General features: G+C 40.7%; 1 protein-coding gene across 3 annotated transcripts in view; it reads right to left on the reverse strand.

Annotated features, from left to right (window-relative positions):
* Positions 1–13,894, reverse strand: part of LOC146610583 (helicase ARIP4-like) — an 83,594-nt gene that overhangs the window by 21,111 nt on the left and 48,589 nt on the right. The window contains exon 1 of one of the 3 annotated variants that reach the window (XM_085344990.1): positions 10,156–10,454. The exons of the other annotated variants lie outside the window; for them this stretch is intronic. Within the exon in view, the coding sequence (XP_085201116.1) occupies positions 10,156–10,189 (34 nt within the window). The 5' untranslated portion in view covers positions 10,190–10,454. Of the gene's footprint in view, positions 1–10,155; positions 10,455–13,894 lie in introns of those variants that run through there. 3 annotated transcript variants of the gene reach the window in all.

Here is a 13,894-nt window from a genome sequence, read left to right on the forward strand (position 1 = left end):
CCCTTTAATGGTTTTACTGGAGAAATTCATCTTGTTTTTATGGGAAAAGGACCTCCGGTTGGCTTTGAGAGCAGCTGGAAGACAAAAGGAGACGCAAACAGCATCATGGTGCTTTGCTGTTTGCCATCTGATAATGTGTTTATAATCTTGAAGGTTTGAAATGGCAAAAAAATTAAATTCTCTCATTTACTGTTTTTTAGTGCAGTGTCAAAGAATAAAGTACGTTTGTTTAAAAGATTACAAAAATAAACTTTACTGCAGAGATACTGTGATTTATTAAGTAATAACCGAAGGAATTTTAACAGTAGCAGCTTTGAACACAAGCTGCTATTCAGCCATGTCACTAGTTTCTAAGGGAAGGGAAAAAGATTGCACATCCACAGAATATTTACCCATTCTCTATATCCTCTCATCGTGTCACTAGAATATTAACTGTTTTTTGTGGGTTTAAACTCAACTTTGACAAATTAGAGATGTCAAGGTGAAAGCCGAGCTGGGACTTTAACATGAACAGAAAACAGAGCACCGTGCAGCTGTAACAGCGTGTTTCAGAGAGCAATCTGGAAGCTGTCACGATGAAGTGCCTCTCATATATACAGGAAGATGTACAGACCCATACACAGACTCGCGAACGCACACATGGGGGGAGAATCTCGTCGCATTACGGCCCGACAGGTTATACAACACGCTCGCATAAATGTGCAAAAATAACTTATATAACAGATAAACTGTTCAATACTCTCTGCCGAGGGCCCGAGGAAGTGGTGGCTTATTATTTCCATGCTACTTTCCACTTCAGCACACTAAAGATTTTATTTATGATTTCTGATGAAATGAACATAAATAAATCTCAACACTAAAGATTAGTGTTGCCATGAGTAGGAGAAAGGCCAATTGGTATTAAATAAAACAACTTGATATCTAAATAGTGGATGATATTCTAGATGTACAGTTTATTTCGCAACCTAATGATTTCAATTGAAGACAGAGGTTTACATGGCATGTGCTGTGATTGTAAAAAGTGGGGTTTGAAGGGTTTAGATGGGCAAACTAGGAGATCGCACCATGTCAAACAAACCCTTTTCTGCATTATTTTGGGACGATTTAAAATCGGCACATATTGGAGAACACATATAGTCATACCTGCATATCTATACACATAGCAGACCAAATATGCTCACTCAAAAGAGCATAAACATGTGGTTATAGCTGTAAGAGTTTTGGAGGTCCATGAGATGTGGTAGACTTGCATATCTAACGCAATAACGACAGAGTTTGTCACACACTGAGAGCGTAACCCCAAGCGTCACACCAGCTTTTATTATCAGTATGTTTTAATTAAATGATTGCTTGGTTCATGAGAATCTGAAAACTCTTTCAGTTCAGAACATGAGTTATAGCAACCCCCCCCCACACACACTTCAAATGCAGTAACTACACAGTTTCAGTTCTGATCTAAATTCAGCGTCCAAGACCCGCCCACCTAATTAAAAAAAAAACCTCCCTTGTGCAGAAGGCCAGCTGAGGCGTTATCTCAAGGTGAGAATCAGAGTTGGAGAGCTGACTGTTGCTAGGTGACTGATTTAAACCATCAGTTTGCTGCGAAGCCACGAGGAGCAGAAAACAACTGTGACAATATGTGGGTAAAATTAGTCAAAGCAAAGTGTGAAACGTGGTGAAAGCTCAACCTCCGTCACGACAGAGCTGGGAAAGAAAGTAATTCAGTGTCTTGATGAAATGCTGACTCACCGGGACCAGCGAGCGTCACAGAGTGAGCAGCACCCGCAGCACATTTTCTAAGCCATTAATTCGCTTAGTTGGACACTCCCTGTGGGCTCGAGACCCAGCGCTCCTCACAAAAGACAACACAACATGTTCTTGAGAGATACGAGCCTCGACAGAATGCAAGGCCACCGGCAACAGATTCATGGTTGGTGTGACACGTATGAGTGTCTGAGTGGGGTTGCAGAGAAGAAACATCTTCTGCTTACCAAGTTTATGTAACCACATCAATGCATGTAAGTGTTTATATAACTCTTCGCACTATGCTGCCGAACATACAAACATAAGTGTGCCAAAGAACTCTGTGTGTGTGTGTGTGTGTGTGTGTTTATGTGAAGTAAGTGGCAACTCCTAATGTGTCAATTTCTTAAAGTAAGGAGGCAGAAGAACAGGAAAGGTTAAAACTACAGGGTTAAAAAGAGTAACCAAAGAGAATTACCTACAAATATGTACTAACAGCAGTATAACGCATCAGTCCCCTCATAAAGTCTTCTTTTTCTCTAGAGTCATTAGTGGTACAGGCTGTTTTCTTGGCTCTGAAAAAACTGACAAGTTAGCGATGCCAAGGTTTTGCCCATAAGTGAGAAAAACAGATGGCAGACTGCAGATTCTTCTGTAATCTGTCTTTGCTTCTCAAAAAAAACTTCTCTGGCAAAAAAAAAGATGGATAGAAATCTGGACCTTGAACTAAAACTGGGAGTAAAGATTGGTACTCTCCGAAGTCGTCGAGTACCATTTTCCCGAGCTTCTCTATTAACAATGAACTGACGATGACCCCAATTTAGTTTGAGATCCGACACCTGCATGAGATTCAATTGCATCTATAAATCATGACCTGAGACATCTGAGGGCGAGCTTAGAGAGATGCACACAAACACAGCCTCACACAGGAAATATGAGGTTCTGACCTACATACCAACTTCCATCAAGTCAGACATTCAAGGAATGGTGAGACCTGAGGATGTTTTTAGGGTCTAATGTCCTTTGAAGATTAAAACATTAAAAAAAAGCTTTCAATCTTTTTCTTGCCTCGTAAAAAGAAAGAAAGAAAGAAAGGCTGAAGTGGACAATCTGTCTGTGTCGCGACCCGTCATTGGCCAGCTGCTGTCTGTGTAAGCAGATTACAGATGATGGCACATATTTACTACTACGCGGTGGAGAATCCTCTGCGTCACACGTTTTACGTGCACAGAGACACAAACACACAGAGAGGACAAACTGTATTATTATTCAAACGTGGTATTCCAGGAAGTACATAGAAAATAGAAGAATAGAATATTTATAGTAACAGAGCATCTAAATGATTCATCTAATCGTCTCATTTAACGCTGTCCCAAGAGGCTCAGCTGGACAAGTGCTGGTGGAAAAAAGAATCAATTTTAATCCCCTTTACCGAGAACCACAAATTCTCTTGCAGTTATTCAACATGTTTGGAAAAACTGGAATATAAATTGTGTAACATCACAGACTTTTAAAATGCCTGTAAAACAGGGCAACTTTGTGACGCAACAAGAATTAGAGGCAAGAAGCAAGTAGTAAGCCATGCTTAAATAAAAATGCTTTTTTGTAACTGGCAAGTTTTATTTATTTGAAAAGTGAAAAGCTATTTGAAATTAAGTGGTTTTAAATGCAATTCATGCATTGATATTTTTTAATTATTATGACTATTCCTGACTATTTTTTCATTACTTTTTAAAAAAATTAAACCTTTGTTAGAATGCGTACTAAACACCTGAGTCTACATTTGCTTTACTAGCTCATTATTCTGCAGGTGTGTATTATAAGTCTTTATTCACTTTCTCCACTCCAAATGCAGCTCTGCATGAAATCAGAGATGCACCATCTTCACACTTGTCCTTTCCTGCTTCTCATTTTCTCACCCCTCCCCTTCCCATCTAATCCTGCTTCCACCTCATCGCACTCACCTGTCACTTGTTCTCCTCCTCCTTCGCTGGATTTCTTTCCTCATCAATGAGTCTCACTTGTACACAATTGCCCCCATGCTGAGATCCATTTATAAAACAATTTCTGCTGTCATTAGAAGCTGTAATTCCATCGGTCTGACATGCAAGCTGATTACTGGCACGATGCTTCATATCAAACAATAATGTGCTGTACGTTTTCGCTGATGATGCTGATGAAGGTTTATCCTCTACTAAAGAAATCCTGATCAGGACAAGCATAAGTGGATGGATGCATGGAGGGTATTTAGGTTGTCAAATATAAGAAACTAAAAGCTCGGGTGATATTTTTTTTAATAAGCGCTTATGTGTAAATAGAGATGAATTTGTCAGGGTAGATCCAAATATAATCACAGAAAACTTATAAGGCTTCAGTCACACAGACCTATTGACTGATCCGCTACCCCCGTGGGAACCTCCAGTCTTGAGGGGAAAATGTGCATTCCCCAACTGGTTGCTGAGTGTTGGCGAGGCTGTTGCAGCAAAAACTTGCTGGTGATTGTTTTGGTCACCGGCAGCCTGCAGCAGTCACCTGTAATTTGCATGGAAAACTTGTCTGCAAACACCTGCTAACCCACTAGCAGAGTGGTAGTAAAGCTTGAAAAAGTGTAATACAAACAACATAATGCATAATGCGTTCACCTTCAAAGTAAATGTGTCGCCTTACCTCAGCAGCCAGCTCGTTTCAACTGGTGCCCCTTAAACTTCGAAGAAGAAATGGTCTCTATTCTGTTCTGGTTTCTTAGTTTCCACATTTTCACCAAAGCCCTCTGCTATCAACCAAAGAAATCACGAGGACGTCTTAGGTGCAGCACCATATACCTCTTTGTGGTCACAGTCGCATTCCAGTACCAGCAAAGACGTTGGGGAATACACATCTGCCAAGGGGCCCAATTGAAAGATGGCCAATTATTGATCTCGCATGTAACTGGGGGCTAAGGCAAGAGATAAAATGGTGAGAATTGGTACAAGTTTTTGTTTATTTTCACTTGTTTCTTGGCTGATGGCCTTTTTTGGCCTCCAATTTTCACTCAGGGCTAAGATTTTGCTTCACGCTAACTGAAAGCCGATGCAATTTGTAGAATTTCACTTGAAAATACAGGAGCACCGCAAGTGAAGTGAAGGAAATCTTTCACTGCACATTTTTAAATGACAAAATGCAGAAATCAATCTAAAAAAAACCCCTCTTATTTCCTATGCTAGAGGTTCATATTTTTTTCTTTTAGTAGTAACCTGCCAGAAATCCAAGACCCTCTGAACAAAAGAAATGAAACCATCCTCCTACTTGTTTAACTGCCATTATTCTTTTTCACTTCAAGTTAATCTGAGTTGGTATTGCAAACATAGCTTTAGAATTGAGATTAAAAATCGCAGTTTCAGAGAGGCTTGGAGATAAGATCTACCTTCATATAATGGCTGCTAAATTATACCATCAAGTGTGATTTAGGCTTGTCTTGTGGCCCAACTATTCAGAGATTCCTAGTAAACTAGAACATGATGGAAAATATGTGAAAAACCGACAAACTCAAAACAAAAAGTTTGATTGTTATCAGAAGTAAATAACAGCTTCCAGTTCAACATACTGTTTCGAGTGGAAACGTAAATGACGGATCCAAACTGGAGATGTGTCATTGATGAATATGTTGACAAGGTCAGTCTGCTGTGTAAAGAGTTAAAGTATAGAAAAGACAAAACTTCTATTTGTGTTCAGGTGGAGGTCCAATAAGACGACCTGCTTTATTAAGTGACTTCCTGGCTTTCTCATTTACGCAGTCCGAGTCTCACAAAGGGAAAAAGTTGCTCCCCAACAGACAGCCAGGCCACCGCCGCTAAGGCTGGTCCGACGAGAAGGGACGCTTATGTAACTGCTGCCTCTGGCTGTTACACAACCAGCATGTTCACAAGAATCTCACGTCCTCCACACACACACATTAAAAGATGTAACGCATTGCAAGCACACAGAGCACACTCGCAAGAGCTGATGGTCTCACAGCGACGTTTAAAGAACATCTAGACTTTGAAACACACACACAGAGTGATGAGTGTGTCGGCATGATTTTCCACCTCGCTCCTGCTGTTCAGCAGCGTCCGTGCTGTTCTCTTAAGGCAAGGAGAGTGTCAGAGATTATTTAAGGTGGCTGGATGGAGCACAGACAGTGACGCTGGTGGACAGACTGCTTGGAAGAACATACCAACAGACAAACTATAAACTATAAAAAATGCAAAACTCTTAAACTTGGCCTGACAGTTACAGCTAGGGTATTATTTCTGCTTTTTCCATAGTTGATGACAGATGGAATAATGTCTTCTTCCATCTATTCATCCACCTTATCAGCATCTGCTTATCCAGGTAAGAGCGTACATTAACCAGGAATTCCCAGACCTTCCTCTTCCGATTAACCACCTGCCAGCCATCAAAAACACATCACCTAAGAGAAATCCAGGAGGCATCATGTCTGAACCACCTTAACTGGCTCCTATCAGTGCAGGGGAGGAGTAGCTGCACGCTGTATATGCTTTTGTAGTCATTCACTCACTAGCAACAGATCATGGCCATGATATCAGGTAGATATATAGACTGTAAATGCTTTCTACTTCTGCAGTTCTAAACCTTTATAAGGTCATGTGACCAAATCAGAGATCTAGGCATCTGTAAATGATCATCAGTGCAAATACATCATGAACTTCCTGCCAAATTAGAGCAATTTATAAGCTCATAGTTCAAATAAAAATATTGTCTCACTCGCTGTCTCTGTAATTTTTTGTTGTGGTTTATTGACCCCACCCAACCAAATTACAGCCAAATGCAGGAAAGTTTCTCAAAGTTTTTAAGTTGTTCTCCCGAAAGACTGACCGAGATTTAACTGGGTTACGTGCTTGCCATGAGGACGAAAATAAAATCTCAATACTAATGCTGAGCAACACACACGCACGCGCACACCTCTCTTATGTAAGACACTGCCCTGAATGAGTTATTAAGGCTGCTTTATTAGAGCGATGCAGGTGAGTTATGAAATGTTCCTGTTGGCAGCGATTCCGACGAGTGTGTCAGAGAAACGATGAGGCGGTGAGACGAGAAGACAGAGAGGAAAAAAAGGAGGTGGAGAGACAACGGCCATGTGATAAAGACGGCACAGCAGAGGGGGTGAGACGAGGTAGAACAGGCTGTTAGTAGGCCAGTGTGTCACTGCTGCTGGGGAGGGAGGCAGAGGAGGGAGGAGGAGCCAGAGGAGAAGGAGAGAACGTCGGGATGGTTCGTGCTGGTCACACTATAGCCTGTTACATAAAACCCTTATTGGCAACAGTTTGCACACAGTGTGTACTTTCAGCCTCTGAACACCCTGTGAGATATCTTCTGAGAAACCCAAAATCTTAACACTTTGGCACACAATGAGAAACATTTCAGCTAATGGACTACCGGTCACAGCTCCTCCGGAGGTGGAAAGAGAGCAAAACTCACGTAACCATTTCCCATTACTCCTCTTTCAGTACCAAGAAACATTTCATATTGTGAAACGCTTCGAGCTACACCGCAAAAGCACTGTTTTCTCTTCAACCCATAACGACTATTTAATTACATATCAATACAAGTAAAATTTATGATTGTGAAGTCGTTATAAAGAGACTGAAACAAATCACATTTTATAATCCATCCGTTATTCTTCCACTAATTCAATCCCACCTATTACGGGACGACAGGCTGGGTACACACTGGAAACATCGCCAATCTATCATAGGGCTGTTTTATAATTATTTGTTTATCATTTCAGGGACTTGTGTCTCTTTACATTTACCAATCAGGTTGTCAAAAAGAAGCTGAATAAATGATCACTGCAGACTGAAAAAGCATCTTTAGATTTCTAAGCTCGTTGTAATCTAGCCAATATTTAGTAGCAATGTGAAATAATGTAACCGGTATTGGCTTAGTGCAGGCACCACACCCATGACGTTCGCTATCTGATCAAAAGACTTTTGTACTGTAACATTATACAGCACTGCGGCCATTTAATGAGACAGAGAGAATAACTGGGGATTAGATGAGGTAAAACAGGACTTGGAAGTGCAGCAGAGGATACACACAAAGTTAAAGAAGATCTCAAGTTTATGGGGTATAAATTTCTTAAAAGGAAATCTGCTACCTGCTTTAATCTGTGGTCAAATTCTTTAAGACTTGAGAGAGAGGAGGAGTGAGGCACTCGGAAAAGTGTGGATGGGAGAAAGATGAAAAAGAGAGGTCACTCGAACCTGGAAGGGGAAATTTTACAATAAAGACAAAGAAATCTGCTGTACCAGGAAGATGAAAGAACATTTAATAAAAACTGCTTTTTGACAAAGAGAGCATTAGCCGTGTGTCCATCCTCAGCACCGGGGCGTTATGAAAGCAATCAGACTGCACGTGCTCCTGGTGCTTGGCCCGGACTCCAGTGCTGGCCTGAACAGGATGGGTTGTTCCTCCCCGGCATGCTGAGGCCAATTACAGCTGAACAGAGCAAGCAGTGCAGAACGATGGAAGAACAATCAGTACAAGCCTGTTCCTGTTTTATTGTACGACAGACTTTTTGCTGCTATTAAAATGTCAAATTTGTTTTCTTTTCACGGAAACCCTCTCTCCACTGACGGACGCACTGTTCTCAAATACACGCACGCACAACAGATTTAGGGAAAAACAGTGTGTCCTATTCTTTTTACCCTTCGTCGCTATTTGACACAGCACAATCAGAGACATGACGAGGTATCTAGTGTCTCTTTTCATAGTGAGCCAAACGCCCAGAGCGATCCCATGAATTACGAGCATGCAGACAGTTATTTCTCCATAAAGGATTTTCTGTGAACGTTTTTCAAAAGGGAACAAGAGGAGAGTCAGTGGGCCGTGGTGCTCGCTAAGCAAAATTAAAGCACTGTTTTTAAAGTCTAAAAAAAACGCTTACGTGATCAGGCAGATCCTGAATTATGAGCTGGTGACCTTTTCTGGAGACCTTAACAGTACCTGTTTTAATCTCAACAACTGCTGTTAAAACGTGTAAAAATCCCTGCAGCTGCACTGTTTTGTCTTTTTACTGCAGAACATTGGGCATAAAATGAAACAATGACTGACGTGACGCATAACTTTACCTTGAATAGTTACATTCCTATTGGGCACACTGCGGGAAGCCATTGTTTGCCTAAAGTGCCCCTGGAGGGCAGTGTCTAATTTATCGGAAGTTTTGGCATACGTGCAAAGACGTCCGGACCAAGATTTCCGTTCACTGTTTGCAAATGTACATGGATCTTAAAAAACTAATAAAAAGCAGAACAAGGACAATCTGAATATGGTTTTAGGGCCACTCTGGATCCTACTTCATCCACACGATCACATGTTTTTAATATCTGTGAGTCAACTTTAAACTGAGCGCATGTGCAACAAGACTCACAAATCATTGCACTGTACATCTAAATTCAGTGAAGACAGCTTCAAATTAAGACAAATTTAAGACTTAAAATCCTGATCTGACTGAAAACAAACTATTAAAGTTGATCTAACACAAGATTTGAAGTTTCTGATTATCTTGTGTTTGCTGGATAAACAGATGAAGAAATGTGAACGAACTCAGAGCCTTCATTTTCATTCATTCCAGCTACAGCCGTTTACCCCCCTAACCCACTGGTCTGCTGAACCATATGTTTTCCTGCCTCCACATGCTCACACTTCCAGCATGGCCCGATCCTACCCCCGTCCGCCAATCACAGCACTGGCATTGGTTTAGGTAACCGTAGAGACAGCCAATCGGAGGCAGGAACTGAGATGACAACAGAGAGAGAGGCAGTGGACACGAGTGGGAGAAAGACCGGCTGAAAGATGGAAGGAAGATAAGAAAAATGGGACGAATCGAGCAGAGAGAGAGCAGCGATTGTAGACGGTGACTGAGAAGAGAAAAATAGATGAAACCAGAAAGGTAAATAGAAAGCGTGCTCAGATAGACTGCACACGCCTAAGGAGGTATAGATCCAGTGTTACACAACAATATTAAGTAACTTAACGACCCTCAATCAACAACTGCTGCACATTCTAGTCAATTCTTAGCTGGTTTTATAACATCAAAGTTCCCCATTTCTCATCATCTTGCAGCTTCTAACTCATTTCCCCCCTCCGTGCACCTCTTCTCTGGCTTCTCTTCATGCTGCCTCTCCTGAAACAGGATGCAGAAAGGAAGCGCCTCTGCAGCCAAGTAACACTGTTCGTTATCTCATCAGTTAAACTTCAGCGTACGCGTGAAGCTCTCTGTGTGGCGTTTTCTTCCTGTTCTTAAAGCATTCATAGCGCATACAACATTTACGCACCTCCATATTTTCCCCTCATTTCTTTCTAACTTTCTCCCCAAAGATGAATCGCTTCCACAACCTCAACACGGTTCAGGCGAATTATGTCACCCACCTGCAAATGATTCCGATTCATCCAGAAGCAGCATGGTTATCAGAAACAGAGGAAAAGCTGGTGTCCTCTGCCTCCCTGTCACACTCTCAAAATTGCTTCCCCTTTCAAGGAAAAAAAACTTTTAAAAAGAAGTAAGGAGGAGGTGGATCTTCCCTCCTCTTAGCCTGGCTTTACACTTAGGTGGGCTTTAAATTGACTACCTCAGTGACTGACTGACTCTCTGACTACTGGTCCACCACTGTGTGCTCCTTTCTGGTCAATAACAATGTGAATGTGAGGCAGAGGCAGCTAGGAAGGCTGGCAGCTGAAAACTTACATAACCCTTCATGCTGGAGCTGGGGCCCTGCTGAGGGGGGACTCCTACCACCCTTCAATCTCCTCCCCTCGCTCAACTAAAGCTAAAAAAAAACAAAAAAACTGTCATATTAAACCACTCCCCCATAAACAGAGTCAGGAATACAAAGCATGCACAGAAGCAGGAACCATTTAAGTGTTCGTTGATGATTAAAGGCGTTACAACATCTCAGCAAGGCTTGTAAAAGTTGTTGCCTCAAAGATCAAATTATACATGTACACACAACCACACGTCAGAGGATTAACACGCATTACAACAAAGTGACTTTCACAGACTCTCAAACTTTAAACACCTAGTGAGTGATAATGGCCATTATAACTTTTACCGCACTTCAAGGCCCAAGGTGCACTCACATAAAGGAGACGTTCTGATGCATCATTTGGCTTTCCTGCACTAAACAGATCCCTCGAGATCAGTCTAATTTTACTGATCTCTAATTCTATATCAGTTTACTTTGTGGGTCACAAACTCATAGCTTAGTTTGATCCTAAGTGGGGCAGACTGGTGAAAAACCAGTTTCTGTCAGTGAAAAGAAGTTTACACATTTAATCCCCTGAAATATCATAATATAAGAAATAATGCAATTTCAACAATGCGTCTCAGTTTTTCCACACGACAAAAAAAAGCTGTTGTAGTAAATAACAGAAATCTGTCAGCATGACTCTTTGGGCTTAAATTGTAAGAAATAAATGTTTAAATTTACAGAACAATATCCTGTATCCTGGTCACTCACGTGATCCTGTAGTTAGAAAACAAAGTTTCCGTTAATTCATAGAAAATGTCAATTTTTTTTGACTCCTTGTTAAAAATAAATAAATTCTAAAGTCAATATAGAAAGCACAGCAACTAACTAACTATTTAATTGTTTATCTATTACTTAATTACTTTTTGTATAGTATGAACAGTCAGTGGGGAGGTCTTTATCCCCCATAAGGTGCAAAACTTATTAAAATACACTAAAAAGTAAAAATATGCCCTCCTTCATTTTCCAAAAGAATCCAATGGGCTGGATTGGATTCTGGCATCCAAGCCTTATGATTGACATCCCCGATCTTGAGGAATACATCATGGAGAGATATGATTGGACATAAAAAATATCGAGGCAATGCACAATAAAGGTGTTTCAAAATAAGGTGAGAGAGCAATGCTGAAGTAAACTGCTGCAAATTTATAAGAGAATATGTTTATTTTCATTGCGCTCTATTTTTAATGTGTACCATCAAAATACACCTATTTATATACTAAGCGCTGACTGATGCTGTAGTACAGCGGTCCCCAACCTTTTTTGCACCACGGACCGGTTTATGCCCAACAATATTTTCACGGACCGGCCTTTAAGGTGTCGCGGATAAATACAATAAAATAAAACTAGTACCGGTACCGAAAAAAAGAAGATTTATTCATAACACACGTGCAAAGACCCAGGAAAACCAAGTAAACGATAAAAACGATAACAAAATAACGCTGAAAACCGATAAAAACCCTGAAAACTATACATTTCAACTCTCGCGGCCCGGTACCAAACGACTCACGGACCGGTACCGGTCCGAGGCCCGGGGGTTGGGGACCGCTGCTGTAGTATACTGAAGGAAACATGGAAATTAGTGAAATTAACTTCACTGACTGAATATTCTAATAGTATTCAGTCAATAAATTCAAATAATCAACAGTTCTTTTTAAATCTGTGCTAAAGTTTTGGAAATCCCACCTGTTTATAACAGATCTGAAGCCACTGAAGACTAAATAAATACTTTAGTGAACCATTAACTTCACACAGTTCCACACAAAAACAACACCCGTTCAAAGGCATCTCCCCGCTCCCACGTGAGATTGTTTTAAGTGCTGGACAAGTGACAGAGTCGGGATTCCGTGGTGACCCCACTGTGTGTGTGTGTGACAGAATAGAGAGCGTAGAGGAATGCCTCTGCATGAGTGAGCATCTCTGAAACGCCTTCAAAATAAGATCAAAGCTCACATCATCCATCAGAACCCTTACATGTGTTATAAGATCGTCATTATTACTTTATATGCGGTTTCTGCTAAGAAACTTAAAACTGTTACACATTATATCACACGTATTTTATAAAGACAGTCCAATACTTAAAACCGATTGTTTACTGTTATACTAAGAGTGACCTCAGTAATAGAACGCCTTCGAAATGTGTCGTTTTACCTTCCACGCATTTTTAAACGCACACTGAAACATATGAGAAGTTTATTTGTGGATCTGAAACACTGTTGAAATCACTGAGTGGCAAACTCATATCTATTCATATGGAGTAGAGTAAACAAGCAAATGTTTACTCTACTAACCCCTAACCCTAACCCCTAACACCCTAACCCTAACCCTTTCTACAGCTAATGAATCCAATTTGTTACATTTTTTTAACAGACCTGAGGGAACACTGTTATAAAAACTTACAGGAAGCCCTTCATCCTGGATTAGATGGCTTATTACTAGAGCAGGGCGATATGACCAAAAATATTTATCACGATATACATTTGAAAATTTGTGATAACGATATAACTGACGATATAACTGACACTGGACAAAATAGTTTGCAACTCCACAACTTTATTAGTGCAAAAAAACAAAACAAAACATCAATGTATTTTCACTTAAACAAGCAGCTGTTTTATGTGAATTAAAGTTATATAAAAATTTAACAGTGCAAATGCAAATTCCTTGCTGACAATTGTTGAGACAACGCCGGTCTCTGAGATTCTTTTGGTCCTGGTAGAGATCACGCTGAGATGTTTCCATGTTTTACACAATCCTTTTATTACCCATTATTCTTACAGATGCATCTGGAGATCAGCACACTGCAGTCCTATTCTAAAGGCTGATCTCTAGAACTCCACACAACAGTTACAGTTATAACCTCTGGTCTCCTCCCCCCTACAGTAAACACCCCCACAATGGAAATACACTAGTACAGTGGCCAAGGGTGCTTGACAAAGGATTGATTTTAAGTGTGCCGTATTTTCCAAAAAACACGGTAATAACGACGGCCCGCTAGCATGCTCTACCAAAAATAGTGCTTTGTTGTGTATCTGACGGATGAAAGCTAAACCAGTTCCACACCACTGAAGTTGCGTTTCATTCAACGATTTGCTTTCGCCGCCATGCTTTTTCCGACATGTGCGTATGAAAACAAAGGCGCTGCGCATGCGCGTTTTACCCATATTCTATCGCGATATTTCATTTTTCTATCGTTGCCCAAAATTATACCGGTATTACCGTGAACCGTATGATATGGCCCAGCCCTACTTATACTTTACAAAAACTGATTTGGGACGAGACACTTTTACATCAACCTCAAGAAAAAAAAAAGTGAATCAGAAACAAGAAGAAAGTCTTACATAAATAAAATGACACAGAAG

This window comes from Diplotaxodon limnothrissa, linkage group LG20 (genome assembly GCF_057381915.1).
Source record: "Diplotaxodon limnothrissa isolate DT_005_m linkage group LG20, D_limnothrissa_male_GT1.1, whole genome shotgun sequence".
Classification (NCBI taxonomy): domain Eukaryota; kingdom Metazoa; phylum Chordata; class Actinopteri; order Cichliformes; family Cichlidae; genus Diplotaxodon; species Diplotaxodon limnothrissa.